Genomic DNA, 25,255 nt, shown 5'->3' on the forward strand with positions numbered 1-25,255 from the left:
TCCATTGGTGGTCCCAAAATTTCCTTTCATACAAAATACTCCAAAAGATAGCCTGAAATTTAGTTTAAAAATCTATTAATTTTGAAACATTTCTGAGAGAGGAACGCCCAAACCCTCACTCTCTTCTGTAACATCACCAGAGAGATAATTGAAAATTTCACTTTTAGAAATTTGTTGAGGAGCTGTTACCCTTTCCTTCCCAAAGACATCCCCTAAAATTTTTAGTATTTTTGGGCTCTCCGTTAGAAAACTGAAATTCAAGGGCTTCCTGAGGTCCGTGGGAACCGCGTATACAGAAAGTTGTTTTCTGCATGTAACAATGTAAAATGATCACATCAATGACTATAATTCTATTGTTAATGAAGTTGATAAAAAAAATTATACATTATTTTATCAAATCTATTCTATAAACATTTTAGTCATTACCAATACTTATGCAGCTGCAGCCATGTACTTCACTTTCTTCCTATCAGATTATATTTTACACAAATAAAGAAATAAAAACAAATTTTATCAAAAAATGTTTAATGATAATGAATGATTTGTGATAACAAGAGAAAAGTACAGAAGATGCATAACGAAATACATTGATTTGTCACTAAAATATATACATTTAAAAGACATCCATGTCATTTGGTGCATCAAGGTCTCTGTAAGTGATCATTTTTCTGGAATCTGAACGTGGGCTTCTTCTGTAAATGGAAACAATTAAGACCAGCTATAACACAACGAAACTCCTACATACTGCCACAAGATGGAAAGTACAAACTCTTCAAAATATGCTTGAAATTTTTGTTAACAGACTAGATATAAAAGGTTTGGCTGACAATTTCTTTTCAAGTAAGTTTTTGTACTTTGAATACAATTAAATTTAGTTGTAACTACAAACATTTTGGAGGAAAAAAAAACTACTCATGGAAATGCAGTGAACATTCCTCACAATATGTGCAACAAGTTGATAAATAATATAAAATTAACAATGATATTGCATATATGAATCTAACAATTTAAAATCCCTCACCAACAATGTCAATTATTTAAAAAAGAAAATACAAAAACATTAAAAAGTCCATGTACAATAAAATTTAGCATAAATGCTCCAGTCTAAAGAGACACCAAGAGCGTGTTCAAACTTGATTTCAGAAAATTTAAAAATAGTCCACATCTTGGGGAGCATCCACGTCATGATAACCAATGATTTCCCTTGGATCAGTTCGTGGGCTGTAAGAAATGAAGCAAAGAGGGTTCGCAAACTATTATGTATGAACATGAAAAAAGCTAATGTATTTTGGGACTTTGTTTTTTACACTTATTTTCATTTAAATGAAGAAAAAAGAAAATTGTTGATAGTTTTATCATATTCTGTTTCTTTAACATAATTTTAAGCATATTTTATAGTTACCATTTAAAAAAAGAAATATAGAATATAATAACAAGAAGTTTGTCTTAAACTAAACAAATGTACTATCTCATATATCAATATCAATTTTTAGCACTACTTCAATATTCGCTGAAGAACCCAGGGTTGACAATTATGTCAAACATAATATTTTAGCATTTAAAACATTTCTCAAAACATCTCCAATATAAAAAAGAAAGAAAAAATTCTGCTATAGAATTCTAACAAGTTCAGCTTATCTTATTATTCTATCTTTCAGTTAATTTCAGCCATTAATGACCTTTCTATTTGAACCACTTTAAATTTATCTATTTTGTGTAATACTTAAGCGTATAATTTCAGAAAAGGCAAGTCTAAGACAAAAAAAAAAAAAAAAAAAAAAGTAATTTTGAATTTGATTAGAATAAAAAATAAAGTAGCAGCATCTGTTAAACAATACAAACTAAGCTAAATATAATAGCTTTTCTATAAACTATTATTTTTTAGCAAGTAAATAAAAATCATAATGCAGCAAAATACATAATTTTTATCAAAAATAACATCATTTGCAACCCATTCTTTTGGGTTAAAAAAATAAGGTGCCGTGGTTTCCTTTTTCCCAAAAATTAATAAGAAAATAACTAAATAAAAGTCTCATTTGAAGTTCTTTCTTTCGGGAAAAAACTTTAGAATGAAAATTAAAAAGGTAATCTCAAGAATCACTAATTCACAACAAAATCATTTGCATTTTGAATTCAATTCAGTTTGATTCTATCAATCAATCTTTACCTTTTGTCAATGTTAAGACTACAAGAAATGGTATTTGCATTTTTACTAATATTTTTTTCCCTATTTCTTGAAATAAAAAATTGAGTATTCAAAATCTTCATTATCTTCACAACTTTTTGGTAATAAAAAATAATTTTTAGTGTTGTGAAAGTTACTTGGATAAATGGTTTGAAATTTTCATGCACATGTTATTGTTAAATTTTTTTTTGAATTGTTAAAAAAAATTCATTTTAATAACCAGCTAATTTTTTTTTCTGGACAAGTTCTTCATCAAGAGTTCTTTCTAACAAAGTTTGTTAAAAGCAAATCCACTTTTAAGTTGGAGATCTATATTCGCCTTCAATTTCCACACAAGCGTCAATGTTAAAGTTTAACAAATGATCAGTTCATATAAAACACTCATTATGAAAACTTTTGCAGCATCAAAATTATTTCAAGAAACTAAACCAGTTTTTTTTAGCCACAGATACTTGCAAAATTTGCATAGTTTTCAAAAAAAGATTCCTGTTTAACAAAGCTTGTTGTAGGAAAATGAAACATCAATACTAACTACACTAAACATTACTCTAACTGAAGCATTTAAAAGAAAAAGTGAATTCGGCAAAGTAGCCAATTTTACCAATTACTGCCAGTTAATCAGTGCATTACAAATTTTAACCTTTAAAAGTTAAGATTAAAGTCCCCTTTTTTCTAGTGACAAACTGAAAATCCTTTGGGAGCCTTGAGATTGATTCAAAATAATTCAGGATATTAGGACAAAAAGATAAAATTCAGGACAAAACATTTTTTGGTCAGGAACGTGAAGATAACAAAGTCTGCATTCCAGGAAGCAGAAGTACAGTTGATAGTATTCTAATTTGAATTATCATAAACTGGATTAAAACTTTTACTCCCACAAGCTAATTCATTTAAAATTTAATATTCACTTATTACCTCATTTTTTTTAAAACACAATACCAAAGAAATTTTAAAAGTGAAAAATGCAGATGATTTCAGAAACTGCCAACTAAAGTAAAAACCTTAATTTATCTCTATATTAAAGTTAAGAATGAAATACACTTACCGGTTAAAGTTCCGTTTTCCGTAGCCTCCGCTTCTATACATATCTGCACCTCTGCCATAATTCTGCCCACCAAAACCTAAAATTAAGATACTTTATATGATAATTCTGATACATTTGCTTTAACTTATTAAGTTTTGCTTAATAATTTTAAGAGTATAATGGCATTTTTTAGTTCATTGTATTTGATAATTCAATTTGAGAAGAAAAGGTGTTTAATAATAAAAAAAATATTACTGCAATGTGCAGTAAGTAGGGTGGATCAAAAATTTTTTTTTTCGAAATGTTAAGGGGCAGGGGACTAAAAAGGTGCTAAATGGTCTCAAACTAACATGTGTGGAATTTTATTCCATTCTGATAAGTCTTTTTGTCTCCAAATTGAGTTTGAAGTTTGGATTTCCTCATCCAAAAAGGATACGTTCCATGTAAGATTGCAATAATAATAAATGTTACTTTGCTTACAGAAACAAGTGATGAAACTTTCAATTTGTACCTGGTTTAAATTCACAATTGCCATTTTAGGTGTTAGAATTGGCTGAAATGTGAGTTAGGTCAAATGCTCCCTGCCTACTGTGCAATGTAAATGAGTAAGAGATGCTAAAAATCTACCTCTTGAAATGCAGCAGCAATCTTTCGAAATCCTATCCGAAAATAACTAAAAAATAATCATAATCATTTTACCATGCTAGTAAATTGCTATTTGATGCTTCATCTTGCAAATGCAAAAATATTAACGACCACATTTGTCCGGAAAAAACATGAGAGAGAGAAATTGCAGCTTCAGCCTCAAAAAGATAAGGACAGCGAGGATGAATTCAAGGGACCTTTACAAGCTTCAAACTACAAACGCTTATATCGACAAATTTACTACTACAAGCAATACAGTGGACTTTTAATTTGCTTTCACGGACATGTGATAGATATGAAGTATCCGACAAGGCTGGAGTAGTTATTGCTTCAGTACTTGAGCGGATGGATGATGCAATCTCTTGATGAGAAGGGATAGATAGAATATTGTAGAAGCTTCCAAGCTGATCTTAAGTATGCATTTCCGGCGTGATGTGCTGCATCGTGTGATGTAGGATATAAGCAGAATGAAATGAGGCGGAATCACGGCTGCTCGCGTTTCTCATCCCTTCGGCAGTAGATAGCCGTTTTTTGACGTAGACTCACTTATTGAAGCGGCATCCGGAACTTAGTATAGGAAATGGCTGTTCATTTTTGCCATGAGTGTTAGGGAATTCATACGACAAGAAGACATCTGCTAACCTGTGGAGTTGACTCTATTTTTAGAATTACAAGAGTTTAGCTTGCATGTTAGGCTAACAAGTTGTTATATCTTAATATATAAAAATCTTCTGTGCGGACGTTTGTCACCATAAGGCTTTTAAATGGATGGACCGATTTTGATCAAATTTTTTGTGTGTAATTAAGTTGTGGCAAGCATGGTTTCGAAGCGTGATGGATCAAATCGGAAACCTTTTTGTTAATTAATTGATTTAAACATTGGATGGTTATATCTCCCAAATGATTAATATTTATTTTAACCTATTGTTGAGCGAGAATTGAAATAAATAACCTGTTGCCAAAGGACAAGAAAGCCAGCTTTGCTTTTTGTAATGAAATTTCTTACTGTGATTTGGCAATTGAGAATAGATAAAACGTAGAGAGAGAAAAGAGAGTGAAGCCTTCACACACACACACATTTCTTGAAAGCAACGATTTTAGGTCCCGAGCTATATTTTAAAGTACTGGGAGGTTCATGCAAAACGTGTGTTCTGTCGTAGTTGAACCGAAGACCATTGGTTGAACCATGTGACCGGATCGGTGCTTTAGGTTTTCCTAACCAAATGATCAGAAAGTACCGTACCTAGCAACATTTCTTCTAGGCTCAAATCCATGTGAGTTTTGGCACCAATGTCAAGAAGACTTTAAGGATGATCTAACTAATCAGTACATTATTAAAGGAAAAGATGTTGGAATTTAAAGACGAAACAAATTTAATTTTCAACCAGATAAATTACAACAGGGTAGTTCTGTATACAAAAGATCAGTGCAATGGGAGATCTTTATCTTTGGTGGAAAGAACAAATCAGGCAATATATGAAGTTAAAAAAGTTTTCGTTCAAAAGATTGGACCGCTAATCGGTCGGAGTTGCCTTCGCTCACTGGTCGATTACAGTAACGTGATGGCTTGGCGACTTTGGCTATAAAAAATAGAGTTTCATGATCATTTGTCTACATTTTAAAGCTACTGTTAATGTAATTTATTGTATTTTTTGTTTATTTGGCAAAATATTTCAAATTGCAAAGAATTGGTTTTCGTTTTTAAAGAGTATTTAGTCATTTTAGTTGAAGAATGTGTTTATTTTACATCAGGAGGAGGGGGGGGGACGAGTGATTTTCGTTTCTTCAGAGAACTGTTTTTACCTTTATCATTTTTTTTTAAACAATATCCTTTCCATTGTTTTATTCTTTTTCATGTGGGGTATGTTTCAGCGGGATTTCCCGTTTGTTCTAGATGGGTAGTTAGTTTTTTACACTTAATATCTGAGAACGCTTTTTATCCTTTGAGTATGGCTGAAGGAACAAACCATCAAGTACGGGAGAAAAAAATAGTTAATAAAACAACTGCTCAGTAGGCATTAGATAAATCAAGTTGTAATAAATATACGCATTCTGACACCAAGCAGCTTAAAACATTTCCTTTTTACTTATTCTTTTCAACAAAACAGTTCAAACACTTGATAGTTTATCGAAATTTTTTGACTTTTTAATTTACGAAGTTTGAACAGAACAACGTCTGTCGGGTCCTCTAGTATACAATATAGAAATCGTTATTTTGATGGGAAATTTTAGTTTTTTTTCTATTATTTAAGCCTAATTGTGGAACACACGTCACTTGACATAACTTTTATTTTCGAGGTAGGCCGAGTAAAGCCGGGCAACGCAGCTAGTAAATTTGAAATTCTCTTCTTCAGTTTTTTTAATGAATAGATTTTTCTTAAATACGAGTATTTCAAACTCAATTCGGAGGCAAAAAATCAACTCCTAATTGAATGAAATTTTATATATAACCTAAAAACCTCATTTGGCACCTTTTTCTTCCCCTGCCAGATGGAAATCGGAAACTTTTTCTACCATAGGACAATGACCCACCCTAATGTGCAGGTAAAGGTCAGCAATTGCAAATTATTAATTATTTTGCATTTTTGTCATCTATTGCACGTTATCTTTTTTGTACAGGCTCACTCATTTGGTTTCCTCTGAAAAAAAAAGACGCGAAAAAACTTTCAAATCCAACATTTTCCTATTGTTAGTATTGAATCCAAAACACGTTTTTTCAAATATCTCGAAAACTCATTTCTGCAGATACTGCCATTTAAGTGCACACAACAGATTACAAAATTAACTTGTCTAAATTTGCAGATAACTGCATACATGTACCTCAGGATTACAAGGAACCCATTTTTCAATGCAGAAGTGGCGCACATGGATGATAAGACATCCAACAAAACAGCTTTTGTCAGAGTTAATCTATTAACAATTGCTGATTTTAAAATTTTGTCTAAAATACCGTATGCCAGCATTTTCCATTTTAGGTATTTTTAAAATGAAAAATACTCGTGTCTCAAAGAGCGGAAATTCATCTTTGCTGGATGTTGCTCAGCAATTCTAAAAGGGACACAGAGACAAGGTGCAAGCCACGGCAAGGTACAACCTTTCCAATGGTACCGATAAATGAGCCTATAAGTAGCTTCTACTTAAACTCAGGCCCTGATGAAAGTAAAATTCTTTACTAATTATAAAGAAGAAAGGCAGTCTGTATCACACTGAATTTTTTTCGATGTTTTCCAGCGACACCCCTGCTGAATCACTATACTCAAAAACCACACATGTCAAACAAATGGGAAACTGGACCACTCGAGTTGCTTAAAACATTTAATGAAGTAAATTTTTAAACACTTAACACTAAAAAAAGGCTAAAACCACCACATAAAAAACACATAGGAATAAGCATAACTTTTTCCAAAAATAACAACCCACACCGGCCATGCACACTACTTCCTCCCCCCCGGCCCCTTCCCACCTATCCAGTCCGATGCCGTTGCCAGAACGTCCATCCTAAATTCTCTTTTCGGCAGCGAAGGTCTAGAGCTTCGCTCTACAAACCCTGGAGGATTCTTACAGCTACGTATGTAAGGGCCAAGACTGTTTGGTCAATTCTCACAAAATTTTACCCAAAAATAGTTTGTAGCGTGGTGGTGAACACATCATACAGTGCAAAGGTTTTCAGAATAAAGATTTAACAACATTCATTTTAGTCAAGAAATAAAATACTGAATAAAAGAATGGAATAACTAAAAGCAAAAAATACATTACCAAAATTTGGCCCAGGACCTCTTGGTCCAAAACCATAAGGAGGCATGGGAGGTGGGAAAGGTCCTCCATGAAATGGATGTCCACCAGCATTACCATGTGGTTCGTTTCTTGGGCCTGTTCTATTAGAAGGATGTTCTGGCAATTGGGCTCTTTTAGGATCCATGAGGTAATTATTGAAATAATCAACCTGAAAAATTCAACATAAATTTTGGCAAGAGTCATTCTCTCTCAGAACCTATATTTATAAATGGACAAGAATTATTACGAGCAGTTACTGAAATTTCGGAATTAAGGTAAATTAAACAACACATACACAACAAAATACTTGAAATAAATTTAAGCATACCTCTTTTTTAACTTCCTCAATTTTCTCTGCATGCTTATTATAAATATGTTTTCGGACAAACTCTGGACCTTTAAATTTTTTGCCAGACAAAGGACACAACCATTTATCTTTAGCAAGTTCTTGAGTATTTGCTTGGATAAATTTTTCAACCTCAGCATCAGGATCCTTTTTTCCTAATTTAACACATTCTTCATCATTTAATCTTGAAGGTGTCTGTAGAAATATTTGACTCTTCATTTCAAAATGAGCAATGTAATCATTGATTTCTTGCTGAGTAACTTTACTTGATGGTGGTGATCCTCTCGCATGCATTATCCCACATCTATTAGGCATTTCATCTTCACTAGGATATTCACTACTGTTGTAGTAATCAACAGAATGGACAACACGCAAGTACAACAACAGCCTATCAAGAACCTGATTAAAAAAAAAAAAGAAACAGGATTTAAAAAAGTATAAGGTCTGCAACAAGTTTTTTCTTTTTGCAAGAAAATAAATTACTTGGAAAAAATCAAGAAAAATTAGCAGAAGGATATAATTTCTTAAATTCTTCTAAATGTAGTACATTGTTTAAAACTACATAGACATATACAATATGGTGAGTCGAAAAAAGGAAATATTTGATAAGCAACTTCTAATAGCAAAAAAAAAAGGTTGCGTATTGCCATCCTACATATGGGAAAAATAATGAAAAAATTAATTTATGTCTTCAAATCTCACATTGGCAACAAAATTTAAAAAAAAAAAAAGGGTAAAAATGATCAATTTTCAAATATTTTTCTAAAAATCCAAATGTTCAAAATTTTGTGTTCAAATCCCGTTTAAATGCTTCCTTTTAATAATCTTTTAATATATCTTTGAAAATATTTACATCCCTTCACACTTTCCAGTTGGTGCATAAGCTGCAAAGTTACTTGAAATCAACAAAAAAAATCGATGTTTTTAGCTTATTTTGTATATTGCAGTAATTCTTCTTTTAGATCCCAGCTATATAATTTTTTTACAGTAAATGTGCACTATACAGCTCTTTGCTAAAACTGCAATTACATTATGTTGCATTAACAACCTAGAACCCACCCCAAGTTGGTGGTTGCACTTTGTGTTCCACCCTGCAGTTTCCAAGAAGAATGGTTATTGACAGGACCCATACCTTTATTGAATAACTTACAATGATAATAACTTCTTGGTTTTAAACAAGTTTCTACGCTTCAATCAAGGTTTGAAGTTGGACCTGTTACTCGATTTTTGCATTGAGGATCGTGAGCATAAAAGTTTTCACATTAATCCATATCTTCTCTCATCCCAAAACACCCTACCTACCGACTCACTAACCAGTTTAATAACCCATTCCACAGCCGGAGTGTAAAAAAGCAATATTTACTGATTTATGGGTAAAGCATCAACTGCTTTTGTAAAACTAAATATTATAATCTTAGAAAGAACTCAAAGTTCTGGAAACTGACTAAAAAAGCGAGCAAAAGTATTTGATGGGTATTGGTAATGTAATACAGAAAAGAAAATGTGACTTTGATCTCGCTCCCACAAAACTAAGACATTTTAGTCGTTAGCTTTCGTTTACCGTGTGCTACTGCTAACGGAGTGCTCGTGCTTTATAATATTTAAATTAAACTACTAGTGGAATGAAGGCACTCGTAAATAGTATCTTAGCTTCTTCGGTTTGATATAATTAAAATTTTAAAGAAAAGAACAAATTTCCGTGAAACACTGAATCTGTACACTTATTTAAAGTTACAAAATCAACAAGTCAAATGTGTGATAATCTTCCAAATGGATCAGGTGATTTTAAGAAATGCTTACTTTGTTATTTGAGAAATTGCTATTGGTCTAAATAAAACGGAGTTGGTACGGTATCTATACAGCACAAAAGACTACCAATCAAGAAACACTTCTATAGCTATAAGAGAATTTCTTCCATCAATATTAAGATTTGAAGCTTCAAACTACAGCAGTTAGTTGACAGGTCAACGTTACTTCCTCCGCTTCAGTGATGTGAAAAACAAGGATATTTTATCTTTTCTAGAAATTATACATTTGCTTAAGTATGTATTCTTAAAATTCTTATATTACACACAGGTAGGGTTGGCAAGGTTTTGGACACTAAAGTAAAAACCATGGTAAAAACCCTGGTTTTTACCGTCCTGTCCAAAACCTTGTGTCCAAAACTATATTTTTAGAAAAATTGAATTCTGTGATAAAACATGGAAAAAAAAAAAAAAAAAAAAACAGAATGAAATGTATCAAAGTAATGTTTTATATCGAACATTTATTCAATGAGAACATTCAACTTATTTATGCAGCTGATTTTAATCTAGTTGCATAGAAGTTTAATTCGTGATTAAAATTTCAATTGATATGCATGAGTTTAGTTTTTTTTTCAACATTAGTAACCAAATTTCGTTACGTTTATGCATGCATGCAAATGAAAGCAGGGTAAACAAGTTCTGTTCAAAACCCTTGTGTCCAAAAGTGTCAAAAACTACTTTTTGAGAAACTATATATTGTAAGAAAATATCAGAAGCAGAACAAAATGTGTCTTTTTTTTTTTTGACTATTTAATATATTTATTCAATGTGAACATTCAAGTGTGAATATATATGTAACTTATTTATGCGGCTGATTTTAATCTAGTTACGTAGAAATTAAATTCTTCCTTAAAAATTTCAATTTGTATGCAGGAGTTTTTCTTCTATAAACCAAATTTTTTGACATTTATGCAGGTGTGCAAAAGAAAGTGTTCCAAATATAGTGCAATAATTGACTTAAATGCAATAAATTACAGTTTTTCATTGTTACAGAATGTATTATATTAAAAATGTGTTATTTTTTTAATTCACAAGTTTTATAACAAAAGTGTTTGATTATCAATTTCTTCTACTTTAATCTATGATTTAAAAAATTAATTTTCGTTAAAGCATCATGTAAAACTTATTTGCAAAAACCATTAAAAAAAATTTCGGCGGCCGATGCTAACTTGCAGGAAACATCGGCCCATCGGCCTTAAAAAACATCGAAAAGCCGATGGAATTGGCCGATGTTTTTGGGAAAAAAAAAAAGTACCTTAGTTGTTTTACTTTTTAATACAAAGTAAAGTGAGTTATTGTTTTCACATAAAATTGTTTACTTAAATTTCAGTATGAATTTTTATTTTAATCACCCCTGAAAGAGTTTTTAATACTGCATTCAGGTACCAAACAAGTTAATTATTGCGTTGTTTCTTGCGGTTGGATGTACGTAAGTATCTCTCATAAGTCATAACTCAAAAATGGTAAGCTGTAGAAGGCTAAATTTTCGCGTGTGGGGTGTGTGTACGTTCCAGTTGTGCAATTCCCTTCTTGTTTTCAATCGGGTGTTCTAAAAAGCGTATTTACTCATTTTTTGTGGCTATTAATTACTTATTTCAAGGCAAAACTAATACAGCGCCTCAGACTGACGATCATTTGGTGATATATTGCCGAATTGGAGACTATGGAAACAAATATGAGATGGCGAAACCGGTTTTGTTTCATTTTGTTAGATTCTCGTTGAACCGACGGTAATTTTTAATTTTTCGATATTTGTGATATGAATCACAGTAAACAGTCTTTTTTGTATCGCTTCGGCGGAGCTACAAGTTTGGGGCCCGTCGAAATACATTTTAGGGCCCTATTTCTCCATCATAGAAAATGTAAAACATTTATCGTAAGCATTTTTGTGACTCCCTACGGTTATGGGGCCTCTCGTGCAATTGCAATATTTGCTATATTTTAAATCCGCCACTGCGCGTCAAAACTAACTCGGGTGCAAGTTTTAAAAGAGTTTTTCTGCTCAATGTTTATGATTACTTTGAACTCTATTTTTTACGACTATTTTTTGTATTTCCGAGAACACTTGCGTGCCCCTCCTCCCACTCCTTCAATTCCTGAAATTAAACTGTAGTTGTACTTTTGATTTGTTTAAAAGTAACACCATTCATAAAATTAGAGTTTTTTTTTTTTTTTAAGCTTTATTTTTTGTTTAGGAAAAATTTAGAAGATTAATGTAACAAAATTGATTAAAGACGTTTTGAATAGTGACATAATCCGGAAATCAAAGGGACTTTTGAATTTTTTCTTCGTAAGTACTGAAGTAGATTCAGAAATTCTTCTGAGGCGTTGGTGGTAGCGGTTCTGTACTAAAAAAATGAGGCCGAAGTTTAATGTTGTGAGTAACCCCAAAATCAAAGGGTGACCCTCCTAACCCTTCCCCCCCCCCCTCGTCGTGTCAAGCATTTCTTACACATTTAGCGATTATTTATTTTAGTCAAGAAATGTCATTTTGCGTATTTCTTATATTTGTTTCACCTATATTTCGTAATACGCCATCTTTTTTGCATCATCAATAGCGATCGATTTTTTTTTCTGTTATAAGTAACTATTTTTATGATTTTTATGTATTTATATAAAATCAATGAATAAGTTATTTTTGTTTTCATCATATTTTTAATAATATGTTATAGAAAAGTTTAAAGGATTTTCTATTATGCAATTTTTTAAATTTCAGAAAATTATTGTTAAATTGAAAAATTTAATTTGAACTTGTTCGTAGTGCTTCATAAAAGATTAAACAATCAAATAATTCAATATTACGTGTGCAAACATCAGATCAAGTAGTATATGTATTCAGTTATTAACTTGGTGTAAATATTGAGTTTGTTTATTGTAGTTGCGTTTTAAGAACCTCGCTCTTTTCATGGCTATTTCTTTTTTCAGCAAAATTTATGTCACTCTTATAGCTTTTATGAAAAATGCAAACTTTTCTATTCAAAAATTTTAAATAAGTATAAAAATATTCCTAATATGATTTAATATTGAAATTTATCTGTTACCTTTTTTGTTCAATTTGATGACTAAAAAATGTCTACGTGCAATTTTTCCACTTTAATTGCGTTATTTGTTGACGGTATCATAGTTTTATTCTTAATTTTTTTTTAATGATAAAACATAATTTAATGTTTTTTAACTATGTTTAATGTACCTAAATCCATACATTATTACAATATTACTGAAATCTTAGTTATATGTTCAATTTAAAAAAATCAGTTGGTTATTAAACAGTTTCTTTGTTTTTCTTCCTTTTTTTCTTTCTTTCTTTATTTTATTTTATTCTTTTTTGTTGTTGTTGTTGTTCTTTGTCTTCCATCATACAGCAGTCAAAAAAGGAAAAACATAACTACACCCTATACAGATTGTACGTACTACGATCCAAAAGTTCGGGGGACAAGCTGTGTAAAACCTTACCCAGATTAGTTCACATAACCGAAGCACATCCACCTTCAAAAGGTCACCATGAGGGACTATGTCAGTGTTGCCAGATGGTCAAATCCAGATTTCCCCAGTTCCCTTCCAACTTTTCCCCAAAAAGCGATGTTTTCTATCAAAATTCCCCAAATTCAAAAATTATTTTTTCCACTAATATTTTCATAAAATGAATCGACTTCCCCTGATATTTTTGTCTCTTGAAAAAAATCCCCCCCCCCCCAAATAGCCAAATTTTCTTACAAAATTCGTCAACTTTTTTTTTTCTTCCCATTTTCGCTTTTTTTTTTGTCTTTATCTTTTTTTTATCTTTACTAATAATAAAGCTGAAAGTCTCTCTCTCCGGATCTCTCCCTCTCTCTCTGTCAGGATCTCTGTGACGCGCATAGCACCTAGAACGTTCGACTGATTTTCATGAAATTTGGCAAAGAATCAGTTTGTAGCATGTGGGTGCGCACCTTTAAGCGATTTTTCGAAAATTCGATTTTGTTCTTTTTCTATTCCAATTTTAAGAACATTTTCCCGAGCAAAATTATCATAAGATGGAAGACTTAATTATCAAGTTATCATAATGTGGAACCGTAACGTGGGCAAGCCAATTGGCGAGAAATTCACCATGCATTATTTGTAAATATACAGGGGAACCAAAATACCTTTTAATTTTCTATTTCGGGCAAAGCCGTGCAGGTGCCACTAGTCATAAATACAAGCGCCTGACCGAAAGATAAGAAATAACCAAATATTTTTTTTTTCTACTCGCATCGCTTCTTTAAATTTTAACTATGATTTTTGTATATATTTATCCAAGAATATTCTTCATCACACCTATTTTTGCCTGTTTCACGTATCAACTAGTAACTCACGCAGAACTATTAATGCGAATTCCGTACATAATATTCCACATAATACGAAATGCGAATTCCATAAAGTAGAAGAAAACTAAACCAACGCTGTTTGATACAAACAATGCAACTACCAGATGTCAAGACGCAAATTTAATTAAATTTTCCCGAGGTTTTTTTCCCCCCCAGGTTTGCCCCAAGAAAAATTTTTTCCCCAAAGAATTCCCCTCAAAACCCATTTCTCCAAAATTTCCCCAGAGAGCACCGGATTTCCCCAAAATGGGGAAATTTCCCCCAATCTGGCAACACTGGACTATGTACTACTTCCAGCGTTTATATAACTTTTGGAAACACTCCTGGAAGCCATTTTTCGCTACCTTCTGTGATGAAGCTTTATCTTCTCCTGACGGAAGAAAGCAGCGTCCATGCAAATCTTTTTTGCTGGGAACAGGTAAAAGTCATACGGAGCTAAGTCCGACGAAACGTTACGTTATTTGTTTGTCATATCAGAGTATTGACAAACCAAACCGTGCATCCTCAACATGAAAGTCGCCTTCTCACGATGAAGTTAAAGCCTTACAGGAAGTTGCGAAAATGGCTGCCAGTGCTTCTAAAAGCTATACGAACGTTGGCAGAAGTGCATAATCGTTCAAGGTGACAATTTTGTAGATAGATGTGCTTCGGTAATGTGAACTATTCAGGGTAAGGTTTTATAAAGCTTGCCTCAAACTTTTAGATCATACTACGTACGTATGAGTTTTCAACTTACTATTTCATAACGTTTTTGAGTGACGTAAGTTTACGCGGATGAAGACATCACAAGTGAGTTTGCGATAATTAACTAAGGAGGAGTTCAAAATGGAAATTTCGGTCATCTATATGTTCTTAGGTACATATGCATGTACAGACGTGCCGAAAAAACTTGTGAAGTTTAAATTGGGTGATCGTAAAATATAAATTTAGGTCGAAATCTGATATATATATATTTTGTGATTACAATTCCTTATTCGTCGAAAGAAAGTAAAGTGAAATGAATCAGTGATCCTTTAAACCTGACAATCTTATCAATTTATTTCTGTTAGATTTTTTTTTTTTGCCATCGGCCAACAACATCGGCCATCGGCAATCGGCCATTTGGAGGAAAACAATCGGCCATCGGCCATCTTTGAACAATCGGCCAACAATCGGCATCGGCCCATCGGCCAAAAAATGCCATCGGTCGAGCCCTATTGTTAATTTCCTTTCATAACTCTACCAACTGTTACATAAGGAAGTTTTTATGTAATAGTTACTGGTAATTTTTGTAAAAACATTTTGGAAAAAAATATTATCAAATACTCATTAATTAAACCTCAATAATATCTATATTTATGCATTACGAATAGTGCAGTAAATAATAATTGATTAGATTACACTGCTTTAGCTTACTTTTGGACACTTTAAGGCAGTTTCGGGCAGTTTTGGATGGTAAAAACCACCTGTCCCGTCCTAAACCAGTTTTGGACAGCAGGAACTGTGAAAAAAAAGTTCCCTGACTTTTCCCTGATTTACGTTACCAATGATAATAGTTTTCTTTTTTTGTTCTACTTGAAATCCATTGTATGTTTGTATAAAATACAGTATTTTAAACGTTTTAAGTTGTGTAAAGTTGTTGAACAAAAGATATATTTTAAAAATATGCTACTTTTTTAATAAAATGGTTTTTAAAAAAAAAAAAACATATCGAGTCGATTTTTTTTGGGGAAAAAAACCTACAAAACAGTATATTAAATTTTTCTACATTGAAAGATTATAGAAAATTAAGAAAAAAAAAATACTTTACTTCCAGAAACCACTTAGCATAAGAATTTTAAGAAGCTATTAAAATTACTCATAAAAACATATGTGTATTTATGATAGAACTAAAAAGTAATCGAAATTATTTTGAACTAAGTTTTCCAACAGTATAATATTTGTTGCAAGAATAACAAGTAATAGTGAAAGAATAGAAGTAATGTAGTTATTATTATATAACTCATTGACATATTTATGCAAAACAGATGAAACCATTTGACATCTATTCATAGGGAGTTTTTCTCTAATCAAGAACATAGGTTTTAATGAATGAATACAGCATTTTAACAATAAAAAAATAAAGATATTTACTTAAGTACACAAGTTAACTCTATTTCACATGATTTCAGTAAGTAACGAAAAAAAGATTGCTTTTGTAACAAAAAACTTTGAAATGCTAGAAAAAAAGAAAGAAAAAGAAAAAAAAAAGCAATTAGTTAATTCCAAAATATATAAAAGAAGAATACAACTTGGTTATAAAATTAAAGAATCACTTAAGTCTGAAGAAAAGAAAACCTTTATAATCTGCAGTAACAACAAATAGTATAACGGCAAAAAAACATAAGTTTTTTAATTGAAAGTTCAATTTTAGCAATTAAATTAAAAATGTGAAGAAGTAATAACTTTTACGCTTTTATAGTATTAATTCAAAAACCAAAGATTTCTTCTTGAAATCATTATTACAGTACGCTAATTACCTCGAGACAATGGAATAAAGGCAAAGGAGCTAAGGCGTTAATGAAGGCTTCCTCTTTGCTTGTATGGTTGTTTATTTTACATAGCAATGAAAGCGTAATAGGAAATTTCAAGCTAGGTAAAACAAACAACATCACAAAACTTTGCCTTATTTTTTTCATAAAAATGCTCCATACTAAAAAAAAACAACTGTAAACACGCATTAAACTTTAGGCAATTGGCACTAAAAACTTATCTTTGTTCCTCTCTGGAATTCATGTGTAGTTAATTTAATTATGACCATTTAAGTATTACGTTTTCCCTAACTAGTTTCCATTTCACAGCATACAAATTGCTTGTTATGCAATCCTGTATTTTCTTACTTATATCTGATCATCTGTTATTGGCGTAGATGATAATGATAAAAATACTACTGTGTAGTTGAGGCAAACCAAATGGTAACATTGTGAAGGCTAAGCAGATCCTAATCACTGCATCACCTCGCTTCCAGGTTAGGTTTACCCCCACTGTGGCGCAATAGCAATGAAGAAGGGAAGATTTCGATAATTCACATAGGCTTACTATAAATCAGCAGGATTACCAAAACCAAATTATTTATGCCAAAAATGAGACGACAGCGCCAGATTCCTGATTATCGAAATATCCCCCTGAAGAAATTTGATGCTTGCTTCAGAGAAGCCTTCATTCATAATTATCACTACAATTACTAATTATGTTACTGTCGTATGGCACCAAACTTTCATAACAATGGGTTTTATATTTAATCATTTAATAGGGAAATTGCATGAAATTTGTTGTTTTTTTGCCCATAACTTTTTTTCTAAATTACAAATATGGTCAAGCAAAGTAATGGGACCTAAGTTGAGCCATCCCCTATCCATTAAAAAAATAATCATCAAAATCGGTTCACTAGGTGAGACGCTGTGAGTGAACAAAAAAAAAAAAAAAAAAAAAAAAAACATACATACGGTATGAACTGATAACCGCCTCTTTTTTGAAGTTGGTTAAAAAGAGAAAAATTCTGACAATTAAAGAAAAGCTAAAGATAATGTGCTTGAACAACTATAAAATGCCTCAAAGATAACAAGACAATTTGGTGTGAGTGAATCTTCATATGTACAATTAAAAGTCAAAAAAAAGGAAATCCGTAAAAGTTCACAGAGTAGTATCTAAGCAAAATGCAAAAATTATGAATATGGAAACTGCTCTTGTATCGTTAATATACGAAACTAGGAAAAAGGGTGTTTCCATAGATGGAAACGTTATAAAAGAACTAGTGAAGCAACTGCATTGTGTTTTTAACAATATATAAGAATAACGGTTTGATCACGCAGCGTAAATCATCATCACCTTCACTTTTTTAAGTTACAAATATCATTACTGGATCTGCTGTACATAACTATAGTGCATTTGTTTTTCTTACTAGACACTGTATGTACCATATTGGTTTGTTTTATTTCTTTCTTTTTTTCAAAAATAAGTAAGTAAATAATTATTTTTTCAAGCTCATTCTTGTTTGAGCAACTGAGAGTGTCTCCTCCCCCCCCCCCCCAAAAAAAAAAGCAGAGGAAAAATTTTATGTATGATACATGTCTCAAAATCATTTCCAATACTTTTAGTACAACGTCGATTTCAGATGCCAGCTCAGTTGAATATCCGTCAGCTGAAAAAACTGCACTTATTCCTACCAAAAAAGAATCAGGACTTTTATTTAATCATTCCATGTGTGAAAAACCTCCTTTTCACTTAGCCTCCAATTTCCGTAAAGAGCCATTCCACAAAAATGACATTTTTTAAGAAAATACTTTTTTTCTCTCTAATTTTATTGTAGTAAATAGGAGGCTTTGCCCCCTGCTTGAAAACATTGTACACTCTACATTGCGTGTACAGTGAGTGTGTTGTTACAATACTCTCGTTCTAAAAAATATACAGTAGCCCGTAAACCATATTATATACATACTTTTATCAAAGCTTCATCTTTTTCCAGTGTAAATCCTTCTTCACTGTCTTTATTTTCTTCATTATCACCCATACCAAGCAATTCATCTTCTTCAGCACTAGCTTCTTCAATCAGATAGTCAGTAATATTTTTAAGTAGAGGATTTTTAGAACTTAACAAAAATCCTTCCTATAAACACAAAGCTCATATTAATGGTTTCACACACACACACACACACACACACCACATATATATATATATATATATATATATATATATATATATATATATATATATATATATATATATATATATATATATACAGTCGGATTCCGCTACAATGTGATCCGACCTAAGCAAAAAATGGCTATAACATGAGTTTTTCATGAGTAATGAATTTTTTATTGTGGACACAAATTGCTTGCCTGCAACATGAAATTTTTTGAAAGGAGTGTTAGAATGGGCTTCGTTGACACTAAATGTTGGTTTTGAAAATGAACTTTTATCCCTTCAGCATCTCTGGAAGTTCACACATTGTGTTATTCTAAACAACGCTTTGCTTCAGTTTATACAAATAACCACTCGGATTCTTAACTTTTTTTTTTCCATTTTACATATGAGGTAGTGGGAGGCAAAGGGATGTAAGTGAACATTTTCAGGTTTTGAGTAAAACACGTTTAAAGATAAGTTCCTAGGTAGACTTTCATTGAAATTTTTTTCTAAATCATGCTGTATGACAGAACCTATCAGGGCTACTAGAACCATTTCTTGTCTCAAGACAGCGGAGAGATTCACCTATCATTTGCACTGGTTATCTCCAAATTTTTAATTTTGTCTCACTTACAAACCTTTGCTTTACACTGCCTCATATGAACGTTAATAAAAAAGAGTGGCTCCCAAACGCGCTTTTTCGTCTTAAGTTGGGGAAAATGGAAAGAAAAAGAGAAAGTTTCTGACCATTAACAAAAAGGTCAAGACTCTCGATACGCTTGAACAATTAAAAAGTGCTATCACGACAATTGGATATGAGTGAATCTTCGATACGTACACTTTAAAATCAAGAAAAGGAAATCTGTAAAAGTCCAGAACTTAATTTTAATACTGAAGCTTTCAGAGTAGTGTCTGAGCAAAATACAAACATCATGAAACTTACATTGTGGCTTAAAAAGGCCAGAAAGAGAGATGTTCCCACACTGCATAAATTGTCATCATTTTAAAAATTATAATTAAGTTTACAATATCCACAGTTCAGTGTTATTGTAATGCAATAATGTACTTAATGTAAGTACCGTATACTGTTTTAATTCATGTCTCTCAGTGATCATTGATTTTGTGCTCTTCATAAGTAATTTATGTTAAATGGTAACGCTTTTTTTTAAATACAGTAAAAAGCCGGTTATTTTTAAAATTTACCATAAAATTAAGTTAAGAAATGGTTTGAAACAATTTGAGGGGTGTTAACACATATCTAAAATATTTGGGTATGTTTATAAAAAATTTCTAAACATACATTGTTCCCCATTGTGAAATTTCGACTAGTGCGAGGGGTTCTTGGAACACATCCCTCGCGTAAGTCGGGATCCGACTGTATACATATATTAAAGTAATCCTTAGTACAAAGGAGAAAAAATAATTTTATATATTTTTAAGTCTCACGTATTTCTTTTCCTTTTGGGTTTGTGAGTAACTGGCTAAAAATTATTTTAAAAAAATTCAGGAATAATACATACCACAAAGGAGGTGAAAAAATAAAATAAAATAGCAAAAAATAAATTTCTTCATCTTTGCAATGACAGTTATTCACACAATTTAAATTTAAAATAAATATTTAACAATAACTAACGAAATCAAGGACTACAAGTGCTTAACCATAAAATAAGTAATTACATTGCAATCGGGCTACAATTCCTGCTAGCTGACGCTAACCAACTCCATGGAACGGCAAGTAGAACTACATGCAATACAGGGTGATTCATAATGAATGGGACAAAAAGAAAACATGACTGCGATTGCTGTAATGTGCCCCTCCAGTGACATGACAAATGTCTACACGGTAATCAAGCTTCTGCCACACTTGTGATAGCATATCCCTTGTAATGGAGTTTAACGCTGCAGTTATCCGTTGCTTCAGTTTCTCCAAGTCCGGAGAAAGTGGAGGCACAAACACCTTGTCTTTAATGAAATCCCAGGGCGCTAGATCTGGTGATTTCGGGGGCCAATTAAGCCCTGGGACTGCTTCATCCACCTGCTTATGCCGATGTAGTGGTTCTTTATGAACTTTCGTGCGAAAATGTCTTTGCAAAACAGTTACCAGGAGGTTTTGGCATATTCAAAAACACAAAAACACAGTACTCTTTCTCCTGCATGGACAACATTTTGTTTAACAGCGCCTCTAGCGGCGAATTCGTCATTCGATGATTTTTCCATGCTGCCAAAAAAAAAAAAAAAAAAGAAAATTATATAATTGCAGAATAAATTTGTTTCGGTGAATAAATCCATTACGGAAGTCACATTGTGATATTCTTTTTGGTCCATTCATTATGAATCACCCTGTATACCGCAAGCAGAAATGGCAGGTGGAACGTCACGTATGCTGCCCTCCCCCTTGAAACATATGTGTAATGCATGTGGTTAATGTAACTATGTTTTAATGCATATTTGATATTTAGTTTATTATGGTACATGAAATGGTATTTTCTTTTTCTTTTAAATTTGGAGCAAATTGGAAATGCAAAAAGAGAGCCACTTTTACAGCCTTTTTGAAATTGTAAGAATGGCCCAATATTTTCCTGGTGTTAGTTTGAGATCAGTTGTTAAAAATGAGGGGGTGAGACATTACAAAAAACGAAGGTGAAAAATTAGGATGACCTTAATATGTAAGGAAATTAGCACCATATGTTAAGATATGTGTTTACAAAAGTGTCAAATACAACATGAAAGCTATCATTCAATACAAAAAGTGTACAAGTATAGTGAGCCTCTACAGTAGCATGCCATGCCAAACAGCTTAATACTTACCATTGAAAAGCACAAATGATATTAATATAAGTATTCAATTAATGTGAAACAAAATGATTAACAGCAATACAATGCAGTTCAATGCATTTTGCCAAGACAGTGCTTTGCCATTTTCAAATGGTTGTAGCGAAATCAGAGCTGCCACGGAGTTATGGTCCTAAAAAGTCGTTTTAGTAGCCTCTCAAAAGAGAAATAGTCTGCAAAATAGTCACCAAAGAAGAAAAATATTATCTAAAATAGTCTCCCATTATTTTTTAAAAAGCATTAATATTAAATCATGCTACACATAAACTCCTGTTTGTAAAAATTGCAGGAAATGTAAAGTAGAGCATGATATGCAAATGATTAGAATTGCAGACCGGTAGTGCATGCTGAGCAGCGCCCTTTGAACGGTGTATCGAACCCAATATAATTAGACGGCTATAACGAGGCGTGTAAGATTATCATTGGTTTTATGCTAGAGTAAATGTTAACTGAATCCTTACTATGCCTTTTCGACGAAAGAAAGCGAAATTTGAGCAAATTTCGGAGTTTGAACGGGGCAGAATCGTCATCCTTCGTGTAGCTGGATTGTCTTATAGTGCAGTAGCCGCTCGTGTGCAGCACAAAAATACGTGTTTGGAAGCAGTGGATGGACGAAGGTCGGACAGCTCGGAAATCCGGAGTGGACCCTGAAATGTGACGTCAGCTCGCTATGACAGACACCCGGTTCGTATGGCGCTGACGGACCGCACAGCTTCTTCTAGACAATTGGCAGCACGGTGGTCAACAGCTACAGGTGTTTCATTATGTGCTTCATCAATTCGAAGACGTCTGCTGCAGCGTGAGCTGCTCTCAAGGATTCCTCTCACGCAAAACCATTGTTGCCTGCGGCTACAATGGGCCAATGTGCATAGGAGCTGGCATGCTGATTGGCAAAAACCATTATTTTGGTTCTTGGAGAGATTCGTAAAAAGCTTGAATGTATTTTAAATTGTTTAAAACTTACTTGTGAATTCAAACTATCCGAGAGAAATAGATTCCCGGCTTTAAAAGATGTAAATACCCCGGAGAGCGTGTTGAAATCCCCAGTGACTAAACACCCAACAGTCAATCACATATTTCGCCCCATCAGCGGACGTAACGTCAGGCCTCAAGAGTTGAGGATCTTTTTGCTGATAGCAGTGCAGAAGATAATTTAAAATAGCAACAGTTAAAAGATTAACTGAGTTGAGTTGCAACAAGATGCAACATATGCAAATTTTGACGATGTCACGTCACTGCTTGGGGAAGAAGGAGACTGCTTAAATAGAAAGTCAATCAATCGATCTCTTATGATTTGCCTCCATTCTGCAGATGGTTTGTTTTTGATGTGAGCTCGGATTGATTTGTCCACGCAGGGGACGTGGAAGTTTATTAAAGAAATGTAAAATTATAATTAGTTTTGCCTACGAGAAGTGCAGGAGGAGTTCTAAAACAGTGCCCTATGTTTGGAAGGCGGTTTTGTTAAATGAATTTAGAAATGAAGAGTTGAAGTATTGAGAATTAGGCTTAACAAGACCGGAGTTTCCAAAGCTGCTCATCCTAGATTCCGAGCTGGTTGGACTGTACGGGGTTCAGTGTGGGGTGAGGCATCTCTCAGACTATGTGTCCCCTATTAGGGTGAGGTGACCTCTAATAGACTGTGTGTCCTCTACTACTGAATGTTCTCATGTTTTGCATGGAAACCAGGTAAATAATTTTCTGTGCTGCATATAGTGAGGAGTCCTCTACTGTGGCATGGGTGTGCCTGAAATGCAGTGACCATTGACATTGGATGGTCTGTCGTCCTCGAGTGGATGTGTTTTTTTCAACTCAACAGTACATCCTATTGGTGGATGTGGCCTTCATGTTTTGTGTGCCAAGTGCTTGTGTGTGGACTCCCAGGGGTCTGAATTTTTTTTCATTAGTTTTCCCGGACAGTACCAACAAGGTGGTATTGTGTTTAGGGTTGTTTTATTAAGGACGTTTTAGAACTGAAATTTAGAGAAAACGAATATGTGATATTTCTTGTTGATGTATGTTGGGGGGAAATATTTAATTTGTTTATGGGGAATTGATTTTATAAATTTTGAATGTTTGTTTTTCCTATTTACACCTATACATTTGTTTTTAATAAAATGTTATTTAAATTGAAATTCAGTTTCCATTGCTCATTTCTCCCGAACCGACCATTCCACATTCGTTGGTCCTTTTCCTGAGGTCCAAAAATTCCTTTATACAGGATTCCTCTCACACAAAACCATCGCCGCCTGCGGCTACTATGGGCCAGTGTGCATAGGAGCTGGCGTGATGATTGGCAGCAGGTCATCTTTTCTGATGAATCCCACTTCAATTTGTGGCACATTATGGCCGAATTCATGTCTGGCGCTATGCCGGTGAACGGCACATTCCGAGTGCATTATCGAACGCCAATGTGGACAAACACCCGTAGTTATGGTCTGGGATGCCATAGCGTATCATTGACGATCACAATTGCTACGAATTGTGGGCAATTTGAACAGTACCCGATACATAAACGAAGTTTTACAGCCCCAAGCTATTCCTTTCCTGCAAGGATTGCCAGGGGCTGTATTCTAGCAGGATAATGTGCGTCCACATGTCGCCAGGACTGTCAAATCCTACCTTGATTTGCAGTAGGTACAGCTTCTTCTTTGGCCTGCATATTCCCTGGATATGTCACCGATTGAACATGTGTGGAATTTTGTTGGGCGGCGTCTCGCTCGTGATTCTTGTCCTGTTGCTTTGAGAGACGAACTTTGGTTGCACATACCAACAATATGGAATAATCTTCCGCAGGCAGATATTCAAACTTTGCTTCACTCCATGCCGAGTGGTGTAGCAGCTCTTATTGCGGTGCATGGTGGCCACACAAAATACTAATTTCTATTTCTTTTTATTGTTTGTTTGGTTTGAAAATGTAATCATTTATTTGTACCATTGCCACTCAACTGTGTATTAAATTTCATTCAACTATGATGCTTCCTTCATGGTGTTGCAATTTTCACAAACAGGAATGTACTTTCATGAATAGATGCACTTCAGCTGCTATAAATAGGATCATCTAGACAAGCAGAGCTCTCTCCAGTCATACACAAGTGGTGTTCCAGACATGGTTTCATAAGAATCTTAATTCAATGATAAGAATGAAAGTCGTGCATATATAAGAGATGAGACACACTCAAAAATTCACATTTTTACGGATTTCCCAAGAATTAAAAGACCAATTGTTCAGGAACTTTTGTCACATAAAAAACATGCCGCAGCTGTCATTTTCCAATAAAAAGTTAACTCCCGATGCATTCAAGGAAATAAATTGTTGAAATCAAAAATGTTTTTTAATCAACCCTTGCTCATAAATAGCTGTGGATAATCTAATTCTCAGAATTTATTTTACTCACTGCGAACAATAATTCTATGCATGAAAGTATCACTTATATTCATGAAAATATAAGCATTTCTTTCAAAAATATCTATTTTGTTCGCATGGTTTCGGCTCACAACATGCAGTTTTCCATCCTGGCTTACCAAACTTTCAGAAAAATTAACAGCAGGGTTCGAGTTTACGCGCTATAGCGGGTTTTTTACGCAAATTCGCGGGAAAGGGACGCAACTTCCGCGAAAATTCGGGTCCTACGGACCCAGAACACCCAAAAGAT

General features: G+C 33.3%; 1 protein-coding gene across 2 annotated transcripts in view; it reads right to left on the minus strand.

The window, feature by feature from the left end:
- Positions 1–516: 516 nt before the first annotated feature.
- Positions 517–25,255, minus strand: part of LOC129223800 (serrate RNA effector molecule homolog) — a 74,743-nt gene continuing 50,004 nt past the window's right edge. The window contains exons 14-18 of one of the 2 annotated variants that reach the window (XM_054858167.1): positions 18,582–18,749; positions 7,957–8,373; positions 7,611–7,797; positions 3,231–3,306; positions 517–1,221 (exon numbers count right to left, since the gene is read on the minus strand). In XM_054858167.1, coding sequence (XP_054714142.1) covers positions 1,149–1,221; positions 3,231–3,306; positions 7,611–7,797; positions 7,957–8,373; positions 18,582–18,749 — 921 coding nt within the window. In that variant the 3' untranslated portion in view covers positions 517–1,148. The remainder of the gene's footprint in view (positions 1,222–3,230; positions 3,307–7,610; positions 7,798–7,956; positions 8,374–18,581; positions 18,750–25,255) is intronic. The other variant, XM_054858159.1, reaches the window with a different exon arrangement.

This window comes from Uloborus diversus, chromosome 1, assembly GCF_026930045.1.
Source record: "Uloborus diversus isolate 005 chromosome 1, Udiv.v.3.1, whole genome shotgun sequence".
Taxonomy (NCBI): Eukaryota; Metazoa; Arthropoda; class Arachnida; order Araneae; family Uloboridae; genus Uloborus; species Uloborus diversus.